Source organism: Gossypium hirsutum, chromosome A04 (genome assembly GCF_007990345.1).
Source record: "Gossypium hirsutum isolate 1008001.06 chromosome A04, Gossypium_hirsutum_v2.1, whole genome shotgun sequence".
NCBI lineage: Eukaryota > Viridiplantae > Streptophyta > Magnoliopsida > Malvales > Malvaceae > Gossypium > Gossypium hirsutum.
In genome coordinates, this window is record NC_053427.1 from 7,430,850 (window position 1) to 7,452,335 (window position 21,486).

The following is a 21,486-nucleotide window of genomic DNA, read 5'->3' on the forward strand; positions in this document are numbered from 1 at the left end:
TCGGGCGTTCGCATCCATAAGTGAACTTGGACTCAACTCAACGAGTTCGGATGCCTAGTTACATCTCACGAACTCGGACTCAACTCAACGAGTTCGGACATTCGCATCCATAAGTGAACTCGGACTCAACTCAACGAGTTCGGATGCTCAACCATCCTAGTGACATGTCACTTGTATCCTAATCTATTCCTAAGGTTCAAACGGGCTTTTTCCTCGAACACTTATCCTTGCCGTCTTCCGTAGAATGTCGAAATCAATACTCGGTAACAATTATATTTAACAAGTAGCTCACATAATTTACATATTATTTGAAATTAACCAGAAAGTATACATTTCATAATAAAATTCAGCATAACATATAATTAACATCAATAACTTAAAAATAACAATTATGCTACTTTATTTACACATGAACTTACCTTGGTACCAAAATACAAAGATTTTGCAATTTAGTCCACAATCTTTTCTTTTCCTCGATTGAGGTCGATTCCACGTCTTTCTTGATATAAAATAACACATTTAGCTTATTTAATACTCACATTATCAAATTAATCCTTAACTCAAATTTTGGCAAAATTACAATTTTACCCCTAAACTTTTGCATATTTGCATTTTTGCCCCTAGGCTCGGGATTAAATTTTATTCCTTATTCTTATGTTTTACAACATGCTGATCACTTTTCTCTTCTATGGCAACATCAAATTCTCACTCTAACATGTACTTGTGACTATTAGGTATTTTTACCGATTAAGCCCTTTTTCTCGTTTTTGCTTAAAATCGAGTAGTACAAGTTGTCTAACATAATTTAAAACTTCATATTCTATCATAAAACATCAAAATACACAAATTTCACCTATGGGTATTTTTCCAAATATAAACCCTAGGTTAAATTATTGCTAACATAAGCTTTATCGAGTTACCGGGATCTCAAAAACGTAAAAATCATTAAAAACGGGGCTTAGAATCACTTACTATGGAGCTTGGAAGCTTGAAACAAACCCTAGCTATGGAGAACCCTTGAAATTTCGGCCTAATGAAGAAGATGGACAAAAATTGGCTTTTAATTTTGTTTTTAATTCATTTTAATAACTAAATGACCAAAATACCCTTACTACTAAACTTTCCAAAAATTCCTTCCATGTCCTAAATTTGTCCATGAACTTAAAATTGGTCAAATTGCTATTTAAGACCTCCTCATTAATATTCCAAAACAATTTCATACTAAAAATTTCTAGAATGCAAATTTTGCAACTTATTCGATTTAGTCCCTACTTTCAATTTAAGTACTTTAGGCATAGAATTTCATCATGAAATTTTCACACAATCATGAAATCATATCATATTCATTAAAATAATTATAAAATAATTATTTCTATCTCGGATTTGTGGTCACAAAACCACTATTCCGATTAAGCCCTAATTCAGGATATTACATGGTGTGATTGGATGGGTGGATTCTTGTAGTTCTAATTGGTGATATTGTTTGGACGGAGATGGTGTGTAGCATTTGGGGGTATAATATGATATGATATGATAAGATATGAAATATGCTATAACATGATATGAAAACTAATATGATATAAGATATGCTCCGATATGCTATGATACATTCTGGTTTATAAATATACTACAATGCATGATTCAAATCACACAGTAGGTGTTAAGATCACACGTTTGTTTGTTTTATTTCATGCGATCTCCAAACTTAAAATTGGACAGTGACTCTAGAGCTCGTATTTCACTCTTTCAGTTTAAGTATGCATTGAACTCTCTTTTGTACATTTTAAATTTGTTTCGGACGCTAGAAATTATTTTGGCATTTATTTTGCAAAGGTTTTAACTTTCGATACTTAAATCAAGACAACTAAAAATGAACCACGGTTATAAGGTTATTTTGCTATAATGATTTCCGCTGTAAGTTTTATTGAAATTTGCTAAGATGTTTTATCTCACAAACAAAGTAAGTAAATTAAATACATTTTGGTAAAATTAACAAATATGGTTTTCTTCAACATACTCACGGGATTTAAAAAATGGTACATCTTCAACAGGTTAATCAAACTTGTTTTCTTTTGAGTTAAATAGTTTTTGTCAAAATGAAGTAATATTGTTTTCATGTACAATGTAATCTTTACAATCCGACTGTAACATCTAGGTCAAGTTTGAGGGTGTTACAATTAGAGTTTTAAAAAATAATTACTTTTTTTATAAGTTAATGTTATTGTAGGGTTTGATGGGTTATTTTCAACTTTAACAGCTAAGCTTTCAAAGTCGATGATGCTATTTAAATATATAAAATATCTTTATATTTAAACGATGTTCTTGTAAGAAAACAAAGATGCAATTATATTATTTTGTAATTTGGGTTATATATGATTAACACATGGTTCATGGATCATCAAGATAGGTGAACTCAAATACAGCTCTTACATGGTTCATCTAGGCATGGCAAGTACGTGATAGTTGAAGCAATTTGCGTCTGTATTTCTCTCATAGTATTTTTGTCACTTTGTTCCCGTGACACACTGTAAAATATCCTACATTTCAAATTAACTGATGTCAAGTAAAACATTAAAGCAAAAGAGGATCAAGTACTATTACCCTTTCTCAAAAACCTCACCATCAATTCCACCTCTCCTCTCCAACACCTCATTGGTAGCCTTACTCATCATAACCAACACAACCCTTTCTTTCTCCACTACATTTTCAGAATGTGGGGAATGCCCTACACTTTTATTATAACGAAATATCCAAAACCATTTTACCAGAAAGCTGGGCTGTCAGGTTGGAAATGAAGGATTTTACACCTTCATCTTAGGGAAGCCCATATTTCTTCACTTTGGCAAAACTCTCTTCTAAGTCGATTCTAAAAAATGCTAAAGAAAAACACCATTTTTTTAGTTAAACCCTAGCAAAGAAAAAAAAAACATAGAAAATAAAAAAAAAGGTTTGTTTCTTGATGTCCGAAGGTGGTAAAGCATGTCTAAATGATGTTTTATTGGAAATTTAATGATAACATCCTTGCATTTTATATGGGTACAGAAGTTTTTCAATTGTTAGTATCACCATTGGAAAAGGAGTAGGGAGGGTAGCTGGTTTTAATCACCATATTACTCTTTGTGGCATGTTGAAAGTAGTAATGAGGTGTGGGTATTGAATAAAGAGGGCAATTGGACCAAATTATTGAAAATTAAGCTTGTTTTAGGATGAGAGACTACGTTTGGGTTTTGGATAAATGGTAAGGTATCAATAGAGTCAATTATTGCTTTGTTTTCATAGGAGGAGAGTCTTGTTAGAATTTCTTTGTTTATAAAGCAATGTGGCTACACCTTATTTTGTTGTATTGGTTTATACAAGCATTCCTATTTTCTCAAATTATTGTTTGGAATGCTTTATTCATTATTAGTAGTAATTGGTGTTCATCTTTGAGTTATAATGTTTGACGTCCAACTGTTTTACTAATGGTGAAAATAATTTCAAGCAAATTAACCTCAAGAATATAATAAAGTCAATGACTGTTTGCGTTTTACACTGACGTGAATAGTTCACTAAGCACTGAGCAATGTATAACAAGAGACTCAATTTCTACAAAGAATTTTTACAGTAACTGATTATAAAACAATCTGATAATATTAGAAAATGAGGAAGGGTAGAAAGAATGTTGGTGTGATTTTCAAATGAAATATCATTCCTATTTATAGGAATTTTTATGTCTTTTCATAGAGACATATTGAATAATAACATCTTTAAAAAGTAATATGATTATTCATCTAATATTATAACTATTCAAGTAATATTGTTTGAATAGTTGTAATTCTTTTTCAAAAATTAAGTGATATAATTCTTGACCAATATTGGCCAAAAGATTTAACTTTTGATTAATTATACCCATTCATTTATAGTTATTGAAATATTATAAATATTTAAAAATCTTCCAACAAATTTTTATAATTAAATATATTGAATTTACAAAATTAATGGAAGAAAATAATTAATCGATTTTAAGATTTAAGGTTAATTGTTTGGAATTTATCCCAAGTCAACTTAAAAGTTCAACTCTTATCTAATTGCATTGAAAAAAAAAAAGCCAAAAGAAAAACTCCTATCTAATTTCAACAATTAAAAAAAAAGTTTAAATTAAACTTGAATTTTTAGGATTCTAATAATATAAAAAAATTAAATTGAAATTTTTAAAAGAATATATTAAATAAATAATTTATAATTAAATAAGAAATAAATATTTTTTAGAGAAAATTATATATATAAATAAAATACTTTAATTTAAAAGGACATTTTGTTCAATTAATAGCTTTTGGAGTGATTAAAATTCTGATTTCACTTTGCACCTAAAATGATTTTTTTGATAGTTTTCTTACCGAGCTGGGACTCGATTAATGGTTGACGCCAACTCAATAAAAGGCTTTACCACATAGTATAAAAAAATTAAACTAAAATTTTTAAAAGAATTTTGGGTAAACTACACAATTTAGTCATTCAACTATAGGTAAGTTTTCGTTTTGATCACTTAACTAAAACAATATCAATTTGATCACTAATGCTCTCAAAATTATTTTTTTTTGTCACCCAACTGTTAAATCATACTTGTTTCAGTTGGTATAATAATAATTTTAGTCTTCAATTTTTATATTTTCTGTCAATTTGACTCTAATTTTATATAAAATTATAAAAAAAACTCAAAATTATTTATAAAATAGAAAAATATTTATAAAAATTTTAGAAAAATAAAATCTTGAGTATGTTGTTTCATAACTAAATTGTATAAGAAATAAAGAAAATCATCATTCAATAACATCCAATAACAAATTAAAATCAAAACAAAACAAAAAAAAAGTTAAATTATTATATGTCTGGATATTTCTCGAAAGAAAATTAGTAGTATTATCAAGTTGAAATCTCAAGCAATGATTTCCTCTACTGATTATCAACAGTTTTAGATTTTAAGAGAGGATAGGATGTTCAGCAGACATAATCTATCATAGATAGAAATTAATACAAAAAGACCTACCCAGAAGCAATATAATGTTGAAATCTCAAACTGTTAATGTTTTAACTCTTAATATTCTGTAATGAACTGTTGCACACTTGAATCTAGCATTTTATATACACTGAGAGCATTTTATCAAAAGCAAAAGTTTTCCCAAATTTGAACGGTTTTCTAAAGACAACGCTTTTATACGCTTTCACTACAAACACGTTTTTATCTCTAAGTAATTAATTGATTAAGAGCTTTGAAATGGATTAAAACACGAAAGAATAACAAATTAGCATGGTTTCTACTTAACAACTTAGTTTTCAAATCCCTGACATCGCGAGATTTGACCATAACGTCTAAGTCAAGTTTAAAGTGTTACACCACTCATAATGAATTCACTAAATTTTACTTATAGCTAAACATATAGATAAAATCAAGTACAATTTACACATAATATAAAACATGTTTAATTTCACACCCTAATACAGCTCATTGCTAATACAACTCATTGACTTCTATATTTAATTTCAAGTTGTAACATATGATTATACATTCTTATACCCTGCTGTCCCATACTTTTCAATTAATTATTAGATTTAATGATAAATTTAGTTTTTAACGTTTGATTATTTTATTAAAATGGTTTTAATAGTGTTTTTGAGGTTTTTTTTTTTGCTATCAACTTTTGTTCTTTTTTTTTTCAATCTTCTTCTTTTAAATAGATTTAATGAAAGTACCTTAAAAAAGTTAACTGCGATAATGTAGAATTTCATTTGTCAAATATTTTTAATGAGATATAATTTAATAGTTAGATAACCCAATAAGATAATTACATGTAGAAAGTATTAAAATAAATAATACATTAAATTGAAAAAATCTTAATTTAAAGAAAATAAAACTAATTATTTTAAAAAAATTACCTCAATAGAAAAACTTCTCAGTAAACAAATATACGAAAGATTCAAAACTTTTGAAAGAAAAGAAATATTGAAACAAAGGATGATGGTAAAGAATAGCTCAAAAATAGAATTAGGGCCATTTTGACAAAACAAGCAAAAGTTAGTGACCAAATTTATCATTAAACCTAATTATTATTATTATTTAATGCGAATTATAATGGCTGACAGCAAAGAAAAAAGTCAAAAGAAAAAGTCAAAAAAGATGGATTTCTTACTAATACCCACGAAAGTCGTCTTTTTTATACATGTAATTATGCTTTCCCATTAATTATTAATCATTTTCTCTTTCTTCTTCTTCTTCACATCCTTTCCCATTAATTCCTATCACAATTTTGCTTAATTCTATTTTCACCTTCTTCTTCACTCATTTTAATTTCTTTTGATGTCCAAGGTCTATCACTAATTTTCAAGCATCCAGTCAAGGTAATTTTCTTTCATTTGCTTAATTCATGACTATACAATGATTGTTTTTTATTATCAGCTACTGTTATAGCAGCTAGCTTTGTAAGATAGTCAAGGTAATAAGATCTAAAGCAATGGTCTTCTCTAGTGATTATCAACAGTTTTAGATTTTAAGACAGGATGATCAGCAGACATAATCTACTATAGATACAAATTAATACGAAAAGAGCTATGCTTTGTAAGATAGTCAAGGTAATAAGATCTGAAGCAATGATTTCCCCTACTGATTTTCAACAGTTTTAGATTTTAAGACAGGATGATCAGCAGACATAGTCTACTATAGATACAAATTAATACGCAAAGAGCTACCCAGAAGCAATATAATTTTGAAATCCCATACTGTAGAATATTTTAGCTCTTAATATTCTGTAATGAACTCTTGCACACTTGAATATTGGTGACCAGAATTTCATCATGCTTCTGTCTGCCACCTATCCATAGCTCCATCTAATAGACGCCATTGCTTGAAACTTGCATTCATGCTTACACTGACATATCACAACTTCATAAAAAATCTAATACATTCACAAACTTTCATTATCTGCTACTGTTATATATGATTGCATTGCAGGGACATAGCAATGGAGTACGTAGAGCCTGTTGTTGGCATTGCAAATTGTCTCGGAACTCCTGTTTGTAAATACTTGCAATATCACAGAAAGATGAATGATTATGTTAGAAACTTCAAGAGGATGAGAGATGAATTGAATTGCAAAATGGAAGATATAGAGCTGCAATTGAAAGCAGAGCTTCTTCGTCCTCTGGGGAAGATACCAAAGAAGGGAGTTGAAAATTAGTTGAACGATGTGAAAGAGATGATTAGGGAAGCACAAGTTGTTGAAAATAAAGTCAGGAACGGGAGATATCTCTGTCGTGCTTGCAACGGGAAGCTGGTTGATGAAAAGACTCGAGAAATGAAGGGATTTCTTGATAAAGCTCCTAATGCCTCTGAAGGTCTTGCCATTGACGGTCCAAGTGCTGGGTTACCGCTGCCAACATCAGAACTAGTTGGAGAGGAAGCTGTCAGAAATGTGTAACACCCCTTACCCGTATCCCTTACCGGAACAGAATATGAGGTATTACTAAATTTTTAAAAATTTTCGACAGCATTCCTACTTATTTTTTTTTGCTTAAACCTCCTGCAAATTTAAAACACATTCCAATATACCAACCAATTTCATTTGTATAAACACACATATAGTTTAACTATTAATAAGCACTACATTTAAAAGGGAACCATAACATATATTTACATGATGATCCCACATTACATAAAGTGTCTATACATGCCATAAAATTTCGGAACACTAGTAGTAAAATACCCCAAATGTGAAGGATAGTGTAGATGATTGTCTGACTTCGTTCCAATTTCCGAGTTGTTGGAAGTCACTATAACCAAGAGAAAAATAAAATCGAGTAAGCATATAGCTTAGTAAGTAAACACATGATAAATAAGTAATTACTCCCATAACTACACCAAAATATAAACTTATTCATGAATAACTTTATTGTTTAGGCAATTTCCAGCAAGCATTTTTTCTGCGTCATAGTTGCTAATTTATTTTTATCTGGAGCTACAGGGCTCCAAATTGAGTTCCGTAAATTTTCCCTGAAACTAGACTCATATACCATTTCACCATAAAAATTTCAGAATTTTTAATCCAGCCAATTAGTACAGTTTATTCATTAAACCTTCCCTTGTTTCACTGCCCAACGGTTCTGACCCTTCCTCACTAAAATTTACTTAACTCTCTGTACAAAATTTGAAAAATGGGTTTTCTTGTTTCTAATAAAAATAGACTCAATAAGGATTCCAGGGATATAAATTTCATACCATAATTATTTTTTTTTCAATTTTTGGTAATTTTCCAAAGTTAGAACAGGGGATCTCGAAATCAATCCAGCCCTGTTTTAGTAAAATTCAGATATCTCCAAAAATACAACTCTTTTGCTTATTCTATTTTTTTCATATGAAAACAGACACATCCAGCTTCAATTTCATGTATTATTCAGCTTCCCATTCATTTTCCACCATTTATGGTGATTTTTCAAAGTTACCCAACTGCTGTTGTTCAACACAGTTTATAATTAAATCGTTCCTTTTTCGTTTTTGATATTTTCTCCCATCTCATACATGGATCGATTTAGTGTCCAACTCAATATTTACCCCATAAAATTTTCCACCATATGGCAATATTCACCTTCCACACTTTTTCGTTGAACACTCGGAATGTTAACCGTTATTTGGTGGATCTCGCACTTAGCACCACCACTGAATCGGGGAATCATCACTTAGCAACCCCTCGGGGGAATCAGCACATAGCAACCCCCTTTCACATTTCAAAGATATGGTGGATCACGCACATAGCACCACCCATAAATCGGGGAATCAGCACACAGCAACCCCTTTTATATACAACATACTACGGGTTATTCCGAGTGTTCAACCCATAACCCATATATTGCAACCCTTTATCACCTTTCCCGATTTAACAACATTTTTAGGATATTGCCAAACATTTATTTTAATTCCAAATAAATCTCAACATATATCAAATAATATCAAAATAATACATTAAGTCACGTGTTTACTTACCTCGGTGCAAAATATCGTAATTTTGCACTTTACTCCACTATCTTTTCTTTTCCTCGTTTGATATACTCTTCACGTCTTTCTTGATTATGGAGCTTGAAAGCTTAAAAACCCTAAATATGGCTTCCCCCTTGCTGATTTCGTTCACCATGAAGAAGATGAGCATATTTTGCCATCTTTTTCCCATTTAATTCTATTTAATAACCAAATGACTAAAATGCCCCCATTTAAAAAAAATCTATTTCACCCATTTCTTATGTCTATTTTTGTCCATCAACTAACTAATGGTCTAATTACCACATAAAGACCTCCAATTTAAAATTTCATAACAATTAGACACCTCTAAGATGTAGAACTCAACTTTTGCACTATTTACAATTTAGTCCTTTTGACTAAATTGAGTGCCCAAACGTCGAAATTTTCGAACGAAATTTTTACGAAAATTTTCCGTGAAATTGTAGATCATAAAAATATAATAATAACCATATTTTCCCTCGTCGGATTTGTGGTCCCGAAACTACTATTCCGACTAGGCCCAGAATCGGGCTGTTACAACTTTCCCCCCTTAGGGATTTTCGTCCCCGAAAATCTTACCGGAAAAGAGGTTTGGGTACTGTTTCCTCATAATTTCCTCCGGTTCCCACGTAGCCTCTTCCATTCCATGTTTTTGCCACAACATTTTCACTAAGGCTACACTTTTATTTCTTAACTGTTTGACCTCCCGAGCTAAAATCTTTATGGGTTCTTCTTCATAAGTCATATCTGGTCGAACCTCAATCTCTGTAGGAGAAACTATATGTGAAGGATCCGAACGATAACGTCGCAACATCGACACACGAAATACATTATGTATCTTTTCCAACTCTGGCGGTAAAGCTAACCGATATGCTACAGGGCCAACTCTCTCGGTAACTTCATATGGTCCAATAAAACGTGGACTTAGTTTGCCTTTACGACCAAATCTCAGAATCTTCTTCCATGGGGATACTTTCAAGAACACTTTATCACCCACTTGAAACTCAATTTCTTTTCTCTTTAAATCCGCATACGACTTTTACCGATCTGAGGCAGCTTTTAGGCAATCACGGATTATTTTCACCTTTTCTTCAGTTTCTTTCACCAGGTCGACTCCATGAATTCGATTCTCACCGAGTTCAGTCCAATATAAAGGGGTTCTACATTTACGCCCATATAATGCTTCATATGGTGCCATTTGTATACTTGACTGATAACTATTATTATAAGCAAATTCAACCAGTGGTAGATATTTCTCCCAACTGTCCTTCATTTCTAAAATACAACACCGGAGCATGTCTTCAAGAACTTGAATCACCCTTTCAGATTGTCCGTCAGTTTGCGGATGAAATGCAGTACTGAAATTCAATTTCGTACCCAAGGCTTCCTGTAACTTTATCCAAAACCTCGAAGTAAATCTCGGATCTCTATCCGATATAATAGATTTAGGCACCCCATGTAGTCTCACTATTTCAGCAACATATAATTCAGCCAACCTGTCAAGTGAATAATCAATGCGTATCGGAATAAAATGGGCTGACTTTGTCAATCTATCCACAATTACCCAAATAGCATCTTTCTTCTTTGGAGTTAAAGGCAATCCTGTCACGAAATCCATCGTGATACTGTCCCACTTCCATTCTGGAATCGTTATCGGTTGAAGTAAACCCGATGGCACTTGATGCTCAGCCTTCACTTGTTGACAGATTAAACATTTTGTTACAAATTCCGAGATATCCTTTTTCATGCCCGGCCACCAATACAACTTCCTCAAATTATTGTACATTTTCACACTACCCGGATGGACTGATAAATCACCACTATGTGCCTCACCTAAAATAGTTCGAATTAGCTCATCATTTCTCGGTACAGATATTCTGTCCCTGAACATCAGGCAATCATCTGAACCAATTTGAAAATCTGAGTCAACACCTGCTTCACACTGAGCTCTCTTGGCTTGCAATTTACTGTCATTCTTTTGAGATTCCCGAATTTGCTGAAGAAATAACGGTCTAGCTCTCAATTCAACCAACATTGAGCCATCATCAGATAAAGTTAACATCGTACCCATAACTCTCAAAGAAAATAAAGATTTTCTGCTCAAGGCATCAGTGAATCCCTTGACAAACCGTCTGTAATACCCAGCTAAGCCCAGGAAGCTTCTAACTTCAATCACATTCTTTGGTGGCTCCCAATCAACAATTGCTGAAATTTTGCTTGGATCAACCCGAATACCTTCACTTGAAACTATATGTCCCAAGAATCCAACCTCACGAAGCCAAAACTCACTTTTGCTGAATTTAGCATACAATTTCTTTTCTCTCAGAATCTGCAACACAGTTCTCAAATGTTCTGCATGTTCCGATTCATCCCGAGAATAGATTAAAATATCATCTATGAACACCACCACGAACTTGTCTAAGTACAGCCGAAAAATTCGGTTCATCAAGTCCATAAAAATAGCTGGAGCATTAGTCAACCCAAAAGGCATTACCAGAAATTCATAGTGTCCATACCTCGTTCTGAAGGCGGTTTTCGGCACATCAGACTCTTTAACTCTCAACTGATAGTAACCAGACCTCAGATCGATCTTGGAGAACACTGTTGCCCCTTTTAATTGATCAAACAAATCATCAATTCTCGGTAAAGGATACTTGTTCTTTATGGTCACCTTATTGAGCTGACGATAGTCAATACAAAGTCTCATAGAGCCGTCCTTCTTTTTCACAAATAACACAGGAGAACCCAAGGAGAAAAACTCGGTCTCACAAATCCTTTATCTGTCAACTCTTGTAACTGAGCTTTTAATTCCTTCAACTCCGTCGGAGCCATTCGATACGGTGCAATAGAAATCGGTGCAGTACCAGGTAACAGATCAATAGAAAACTCAACTTCTCTAATCGGAGGTAACCCAGGCAATTCCTCTGGAAATACATCTGGAAATTCACAGACTACCGGCACTGATTCAAGCTTCGACCCAGTTATATCAGTATTCAACACATAAGCAAGATAAACTTCACATCCCTTTCTCAAGTATTTCTGAGCAGACATGTGCGAAATCACCATAGGCAACTTATTCGGCTCCTCTGTTTCAATCCGGAGAATTTCACCATTTTCACACTTTAATTCAAGAATTTTCTGTCCACAATTCACCTTGGCATCATGCAATATCAACCAATCCATCCCCAAAATAACATCGAACTCATCAAATGGTAACAACATCAAATTAGCCAGGAAACAGTAACCTTGAATCATCAGGGGGCAATTCTTGCAAATCTTATCAACTAAGACATACTTGCCTAATGGATTTGATACTTTAACTACATATTCAGTGTTTTCAACAGGCAATTTCTTACTAGATACCAATTTCATGCATACATATGAATGAGTAGAGCCGGGATCAATCAAAGCAATAACATCTATATCATGAAGAGAAAATGTACCAGTAATCACATCGGGAGATGAGGCATCCTCTCGAGCACGTATGGCATAAGTCCTGGCAGGCGCTCTAATTTCTGATCCTCCAACTGCATCTTTCATCACACTTTTACCACTGACTTTGCTTCCCACATTTCTCGGCGGTCTCCCTCTACTAACAATATCACCCGATCCAACTCTTGGCAAATTTTCTTCCTCTCTTCTCTCAGGGCAATCTCTTACATAATGCTCTTGGGAACCACACCTGAAACAAGCTCGTTTAAATCCCCAACACTCACCAATATGTCGCCTGCCACACTGTTGACATTCAGGCCGGGTGTTTCCTACATTGCCCACACTTGCTACAGAGGTAGCTCGAGTTGTAGCTCCAGAATACGACCTCCCTCGGTCTCTGCGTGAATACCCAACTGAACCAGTTGATCGTGGATCCATCCCTTTAAAATTCTTCGAATGAGATTGAAATGTTCTGCCCATTGTCCTCTTCCTTACATCTCGAGATTCCATCTCTGCCCTTCTCTTTTCTCTACTCAGTTCTTCAGCTTTACAGGCCCGATCAACTAACACCACAAATTCTTTTAACTCTAAAATCCCAACATGCAATCTGATGTCTTCATTTAGCCCCTCTTCAAATCTTTTACACATAATAGCCTCCGTAGACACACATTCCTGGGCATATTTACTAAGCCGAACAAACTCCCGTTCATATTCTGCTACGGACATTCGGCCCTGTTTCAACCCGAGAAACTCTTTGCGTTTTTGATCAATAAATCGTTGGCTTACATATTTCTTTCTAAATTCTTCCTGAAAGAAGTCCCAAGTAACTCTTTCTTTTGGAACCACCGATATCAATGTTTTCCACCAACGATATGCCGAATCCTTCAATAAAGACACAGCACATTTCAAACATTCTTCAGGGGTGCAAGATAATTCATCAAATACCCGAATAGTATTTTCAAGCCAAAACTCGGCTTTTTCCGGATCATCATCAACATTGGCCCTAAAATCTTCAGCCCCATGCTTTCGAATTCTATCAACAGGTGGCTTACTTGATCTCACCAATTCGGCACTCCGTGGAGCTACGGGGACCGGTTGAGGAATAGGAGGGGGTGGAGGAGGAGGAACATTCGGATTTACACGGACATATTTTATATACCAATCACTCATCATTCGGAGGAAGGCTTCCCGAGCCTCATCCTGTCCATGTGTCTCATGTCTACTCTCTTCCTGCGCGGTCCCTTGCGCGAGAGCCGGCGCGTTACTTTCAACATCATCTGCCACACTTCGATCAGGATCCATTTACTATATAAAACAAAATTTTAAATTGTCAGAAATCATCACACTATCACAATAATTTTATGGCATGTATAGACTGACTTCCACACGTATTTTATTGGTCCGAGAACCGACTAAACCGTAGCTCTGATACCACTAAAATGTAACACCCCTTACCCGTATTCCTTACCGGAACAGAATATGAGGTATTACTAAATTTTTAAAAATTTTCGACAGCATTCCTACTTATTTTTTTTTTTGCTTAAACCTCCTGCAAATTTAAAACACATTCCAATATACCAACCAATTTCATTTGTATAAACACACATATAGTTTAACTATTAATAAGCACTACATTTAAAAGGGAACCATAACATATATTTACATGATGATCCCACATTACATAAAGTGTCTATACATGCCATAAAATTTCGGAACACTAGTAGTAAAATACCCCAAATGTGAAGGATAGTGTAGATGATTGTCTGACTTCGTTCCAATTTCCGAGTTGTTGGAAGTCACTATAACCAAGAGAAAAATAAAATCGAGTAAGCATATAGCTTAGTAAGTAAACACATGATAAATAAGTAATTACTCCCATAACTACACCAAAATATAAACTTATTCATGAATAACTTTATTGTTTAGGCAATTTCCAGCAAGCTGTTTTTCTGCGTCATAGTCGCTAATTTATTTTTATCTGGAGCTACAGGGCTCCAAATTGAGTTCCGTAAATTTTCCCTGAAACTAGACTCATATACCATTTTACCATAAAAATTTCAGAATTTTTAATCCAGCCAATTAGTACAGTTTATTCATTAAACCTTCCCTTGTTTCACTGCCCAACGGTTCTGACCCTTCCTCACTAAAATTTACTTAACTCTCTGTACAAAATTTGAAAAATGGGTTTTCTTGTTTCTAATAAAAATAGACTCAATAAGGATTCCAGGGATATAAATTTCATACCATAATTATTTTTTTTTCAATTTTTGGTAATTTTCCAAAGTTAGAACAGGGGATCTCGAAATCAATCCAGCCCTGTTTTAGTAAAATTCAGATATCTCCAAAAATACAACTCTTTTGCTTATTCTATTTTTTTCATATGAAAACAGACACATCCAGCTTCAATTTCATGTATTATTCAGCTTCCCATTCATTTTCCACCATTTATGGTGATTTTTCAAAGTTACCCAACTGCTGTTGTTCAACACAGTTTATAATTAAATCGTTCCTTTTTCGTTTTTGATATTTTCTCCCATCTCATACATGGATCGATTTAGTGTCCAACTCAATATTTACCCCATAAAATTTTCCACCATATGGCAATATTCACCTTCCACACTTTTTCGTTGAACACTCGGAATGTTAACCGTTATTTGGTGGATCTCGCACTTAGCACCACCACTGAATCGGGGAATCATCACTTAGCAACCCCTCGGGGGAATCAGCACATAGCAACCCCCTTTCACATTTCAAAGATATGGTGGATCACGCACATAGCACCACCCATAAATCGGGGAATCAGCACACAGCAACCCCTTTTATATACAACATACTACGGGTTATTCCGAGTGTTCAACCCATAACCCATATATTGCAACCCTTTATCACCTTTCCCGATTTAACAACATTTTTAGGATATTGCCAAACATTTATTTTAATTCCAAATAAATCTCAACATATATCAAATAATATCAAAATAATACATTAAGTCACGTGTTTACTTACCTCGGTGCAAAATATCGTAATTTTGCACTTTACTCCACTATCTTTTCTTTTCCTCGTTTGATATACTCTTCACGTCTTTCTTGATTATGGAGCTTGAAAGCTTAAAAACCCTAAATATGGCTTCCCCCTTGCTGATTTCGTTCACCATGAAGAAGATGAGCATATTTTGCCATCTTTTTCCCATTTAATTCTATTTAATAACCAAATGACTAAAATGCCCCCATTTAAAAAAAATCTATTTCACCCATTTCTTATGTCTATTTTTGTCCATCAACTAACTAATGGTCTAATTACCACATAAAGACCTCCAATTTAAAATTTCATAACAATTAGACACCTCTAAGATGTAGAACTCAACTTTTGCACTATTTACAATTTAGTCCCTTTGACTAAATTGAGTGCCCAAACGTCGAAATTTTCGAACGAAATTTTTACGAAAATTTTCTGTGAAATTGTAGATCATAAAAATATAATAATAACCATATTTTCCCTCGTCGGATTTGTGGTCCCGAAACTACTATTCCGACTAGGCCCAGAATCGGGCTGTTACAAAATGAGATTTGGGCATGTTTGGTGCAGGTGGAGATGAGCAAGATTGGGGTTTGGGGAATGGGCGGTGTGGGTAAAACCACTATCATGAAGCATATCCACAATGATCTTTTGAAAGAACAAAGATTCGAAAGGGTAATCTGGGTTACTATATCAAAGGAGTTCAATGTAATGAAGGTACAAGATAATATTGCAAGTGCGTTGGAGTCGAAGGAATATTTAAACAAAGAAGAGGACAAGCTCAGACGAGCAGCAATCTTGTCAGAAATGCTGAAGAAAGCAGGAAAGCATGTTCTAATCCTAGATGATGTGTGGGATAAAGTTTCTCTAGAGGAAGTTGGGATCCCCGAGCCGAGTGGCAGCAATGGCTGCAAGTTGGTGTTGACAACCCGTTCAGAGCATGTCTGTAAGTATATGGGTTGTAAGGTGATAAAAGTGAACCCCCTTTCAGAAGAAGAGGCATTGATACTATTCTTGAATAAAGTTGGACCTAACATAGTTCAAAGTCCAACTATAATGCCTACTTTGAAGCTTGTTGTCAGGGAATGCGCGGGTTTACCTCTTACAATTGTCGTGGTAGCTGGTACCATGAAAGGAGAAGATAACCCTCTTATTTGGAAAAATGAACTCGGGGAATTGAAAGAGAGAATAGGGAAAGTGGAAGGAGTGGAAGCTGAGGTAATCGAGCGCTTGAAATTTAGCTTCGATCACTTAAAGGACAAGCAAGCGAAATATTGTTTTTTGTATTGTATAGTGTATCCCGAAGATTTTGAAATTGAAATGGATGAGCTAATTGAGTGCTGGATTGAAGAGGGATTCATAGATGATATGGGTACAAGACAAGAAATGAAAGACAAGGGCCTTACTATTTTGAAGAAGTTAGAAGATAATTGCTTGTTGGAAAATATTACTAATGTATTTGGTCAACCTCGTGTAAAGATGCAAGATGCAGTGAGAGACATGGCATTGTCGATCACGAGAATGAATCCTCGATATATGATACAAGCAGGTTTGCAATTAGAAGAGTTACCAGAAAAGGAGCAATGGAGTCCGGATATTGAGAAAGTGTCACTTATGTTTAACTCAATATCAAAAATTTCCATAGATGTGCTGCCTACAAAATGCCAACTGCTCACAACCTTGTTATTGCAGAACAACCCTATAAAGAAGATCTCAATTTCTTTCTTCACAAACATGCCTTGTCTTAGTGTTCTCAATTTGTCTTTTACAAAGATCAAGAGTTTACCAAATTCCATCTCTGAACTAAAGAACCTCACAACACTGTTGCTTTGTGAGTGTTATGAATTAAGAGATCTACCATGTCTTTCGATGCTTCAAGAATTGAAGAAGTTGGATCTTTGTTGGACTAAAATTGAGGAAGTCCCTGAAGGCATGGATAGGCTGATAAAGCTAAGATATATTGATCTTGATGTGTCCACTCCGAAAGAGATACCCGCTGGACTTTTACCAAAACTCGTTCACCTTCAACACTTGAGTTTTGATGTGGAGAATGAAAAAACAAGTCTAAAAGCAGAGGAGATGGAACCATTGAAGAAGTTGGAGTGCTTTACCGGACGTTTCAAAGATATCAATCAATTCAATAAGTTCATCTCCTCAATGCAACAAAGTAAGAAAAATCTCATCAAGTACTGTTTACAAGTGGGCTCATATAATGTGGGTTGTGAAAGGGATAAAACAGTAGCAATTGGAAGAGTCCACCATTGGGAAGGTGAGTTAATTATGCACCCAATTGAAATTCAAGAGTTACATATTATTGAGTGCGACTATTTGAGAAGCTTAGTCGATGATAATTCTTCCTTCAAAAATGCGATTGACTTGAGGGTTTGTAGGATTTGGGGGTGTGATGGGATAGAGTGTGTTGTTTCCCTGTCCTCTTTTGCCTCTTCTTCCGCTCATCCATTTCAAAGCCTCGAGGTGTTGGATCTTCATGATCTGCCAAAGTTGAGTGCCCTTATTATGAAAGATGCAGGAATTGGTTCAGAAACAACATCAACATTGGCTACGTCTGCCACCTTTTCCCATCTTAAGGAAATCAGGATATATAAGTGCTCAAGTATGAATACGTTGCTTCCACATTGGTTGCTTCTAGACCTCCAAAACCTGGAAGAAATTTGGGTGCAAGAATGTGATGAGGTAGTAGAAATATTGGGAGCAGCAACATCAGAAGTTGAAGAAAAAGGGGGTGATGCATTAATCAAATTCCATCTTCCCAAATTGAGAGAATTGAAACTACGTAACTTACCAAATTTGAATAGCATTTGCAGCAAAAGTGGAGTGATGGTTTGTGATTCTCTCCGGCTTATTCGTGTTATTAATTGTGGTGAACTGAAGAGAATTCCTCCATTTGGTCCCCTTGTTGGTACTGAGCAGCCATATGCATATGCTCCACCTTCTCTTACTATCGAGTCAAGGAAAGAATGGTGGGAATCGTTGGAGTGGGATGACCATCAAAACTTTAAAAATGTTCTTCACTTCAACCCCTTTGAAGTATGAACCATTTATGGTTTTGTTTGTTTTTTTTATATTTGTGATGATGTTGAAGAGAAAGATAAAAGGGTTGGTGGGAAAGAAGTAGGGGGGAGGATAGTGCGAAAGAGAGGAGAAAAGGAATGATGGAAGGAAGAGGAAGAGGTTAAGAGCATGGAGAGTGAGAGGCAAAGGTAAATAAGAAATCAAAGTGCCTCTATTTTTTAAACATTTTCCCACTCTTACCATTCCTTCTATTCTCTGATTCTTCTCTAAAAATTATATATATGTACTTCCCCAAAATAACCTTCTAAATTTTCATATTTATAATTAAAACATTTAAGTTATAAACTTATTTTGCTATGAGGTTGAATTAAATATTATTATACTCTTTTATGATTCCCACTCAATAGCAATCAATCGGCGCACTTCAGTTTAACGAATCTGAAAAACTAAATTTTTACACCAAACTAAACCTATAAGAACTTCAATTTAAACAGGAATAAAGAAATCAAAAACCAATATAATACCTAACAAAACAACACTTACCCGATTCGATGCTTAACTAATTGGAAATTCAGAGAATAATCAAACCATGTTGTGCGAAAATTAACAATAACGTGGACCTTAAAAGGAAGAAAAGGAATTGAAAATCAAAAGAGGAAGAAAGAAAACATCAAAGCCTGAAACCTTGGAAGCAAAGAAGAGAAACTGACATGGGAGGGAGGAAGAGAAAATGAGCAAAAAATTTTGGAATTTCTTAACTTCTCTAATTTTAAAATTAAGCTAAAATAATTTAATTAATCTTTCACCAACCAATCAAATTTATTTATTATTTTTTAAGGAAATTAAAACAAAAAACAAACAAGGATAAATGAAACCATTCCCACTTAGGGCACACGAGGACTCGAACCCAAGAGAAAACCGATGCTTAACCACTAAACCACTTAACTCAATCTACTCTTAAAACAAAAAGAAAAACATAAGAGTCTATACAAAATCACTAACTTACTTACGAACCTAAATCCTTCTAACCCCAATTTTAGGATGTTACACAAAGTGACGAGCTCTGATCATATTATTCTTGAATTGGATTGTTCGGAGGTGGTTCGCATGCTTACCTCGAATCATGTCGATACCTTTGAATTTGGTATGTTAGTTTATGATTGTTGCTATTTACTATTGTTGTTTTAACATCTTTCCTTCCTTTGGATTCGAAGAAGTACTAAAAAGGCTGCTCATTATTTTGTCCGAGTGGCTTTATCTCAAGTATCTCCTCGCACTTATGAGGCTGTTTCTCTTCGCTTGTTGTCGTTTCCCCCTGGATATTTTTGTAATCTATTGCGAGGTTAGACAGTAGAAAGTAAGCGTATGGGTGAGATTCTTAGGTCGAGATCAGTTTTATTGTCCTCCTCTTGTTTCTTTTCTTGTACGTGTTTTCCTATAAAATAAAATTATCTTTTATCTAAAAAAATAAAAATATTACATTAAAATAATAAAATTATATTAAATAATGGGTTGTATAGTTGTTAATAATTCATAACAAAAGAGTAAATTATAATAGATAAGAGAATAACAAAATAGTAAATTATAATAGGTAAGAGAATAGTCATAAATGTGATAATTAAAATGTTAAAATTTGAATAAACTATTAACAAGCTTTATATATATATTTGTAAATGTCATCATTCATATAGCATCAATTATTTATTATTTGATATCAAACTATCAGAGTAATCGATTTAAGCAAATGACATTTTCATAATGTTTAACCAGCCACATGCTAAGGCTCACATAACATTATGATTTTTAAATATATATTTTTTAAATTTAAATTAAATTTTATCACTTATTTTTTAAAAAAAATTTAAGTCATCTAACTTTGATGAATTTATAATTTGGTCACTAAAATTTATAAAATTATTAACATTTTTTTGACAGTATGAAAATTTCAATTTTAGTTAGAATTTATTGGTTGGTTAATGTAGTTTGTAATAAACACTTAAATAATTGATGTTTTGAATACCAAATATTTCAAATAATTAACTTTAACGATTTGGATGGTTAATTATTATTAATTAGTTAACTCAATCTATTTTATCAATTTATCCCAAGTCAACTTAAAGTTCAACTCTTATCTAATTGCATGGAAAAAATTTCAGGATTCTAATAATATAAAAAATTTAAATTTAAAATTTAAAAAGAATATATATTAAATAAGTAATTTATAATTAAATAAGAAATAAATATTTTTAATAAATAAATTCATATATATATATAAAATACTTTAATTTAAAAGGATATTTTGATCAATCACCTTAAACCACAACTACAAAGGATGAAACCTTTTGCCAGATTGCTAGTAGCTTTAACAATCTGATCTGATGATATCCACCATTAATAATTGAATATTGCAGCAAAGACCATAATAATTGATTCTCAATTTTGGTTCTTTTTATCTTGCTTTTTTTTTGTTTTTGTTTTTTTGTTTGCACTCGCTACATTAGATCATCAACGTCTTCATGGTGGAGCCTAGAGCCTAGAGGTGGCTAAAAATGGTGGAATCCAATGATGATGATGTTACAATTGAGCACCAAGATGACTTCAAAACTTGTTCGTATTGTCCAGAATGAATGGAAAGGACATTACCATGGATATTAAACATCATATCTATCTTTCAAAGCAGATTAAAGGTTTTATCATCAAGTAGAAAAGTCAGTATCAAATACCCAAAATGCCAACTAACAATGGCAGACAGCAAAGCTAAAAGCTAAAAGAAAAGATGGGATTTCTTACTAATAATTCTGCCTTTGTGGAACCCACCACAGAAGTGAATGCCTCATAATTTTGCCTGTTTTTATCTTCATTTTCCTCCTTTTTTGGCTTTTGTACCCACAACATTCTTTCTTCTTCACTGTTTTTATCAAGCATCCAGTCAAGGTAATTTTCTTTCATTTGCTTAATCCATGACATGCTTTTCTTTGCTGAAT

The 21,486-nt window shown here is 33.5% G+C and overlaps 1 protein-coding gene across 1 annotated transcript; it reads left to right on the forward strand.

The window, feature by feature from the left end:
• Positions 1-16,045: 16,045 nt before the first annotated feature.
• Positions 16,046-18,523, forward strand: LOC107947965 (disease resistance protein At4g27190). The gene has a single exon (XM_016882462.1). The coding sequence runs from the start codon at positions 16,046-16,048 to the stop codon at positions 18,521-18,523; it is 2,478 nt and encodes an 825-aa protein (XP_016737951.1).
• The last annotated feature ends 2,963 nt before the right edge of the window (positions 18,524-21,486 follow it).

Bases quoted from the DNA above. Each gene is read 5' to 3' on its own strand.
- LOC107947965 (XM_016882462.1), top strand. From the start codon at position 16,046: ATGAGCAAGATTGGGGTTTGGGGAATGGGCGGTGTGGGTAAAACCACT.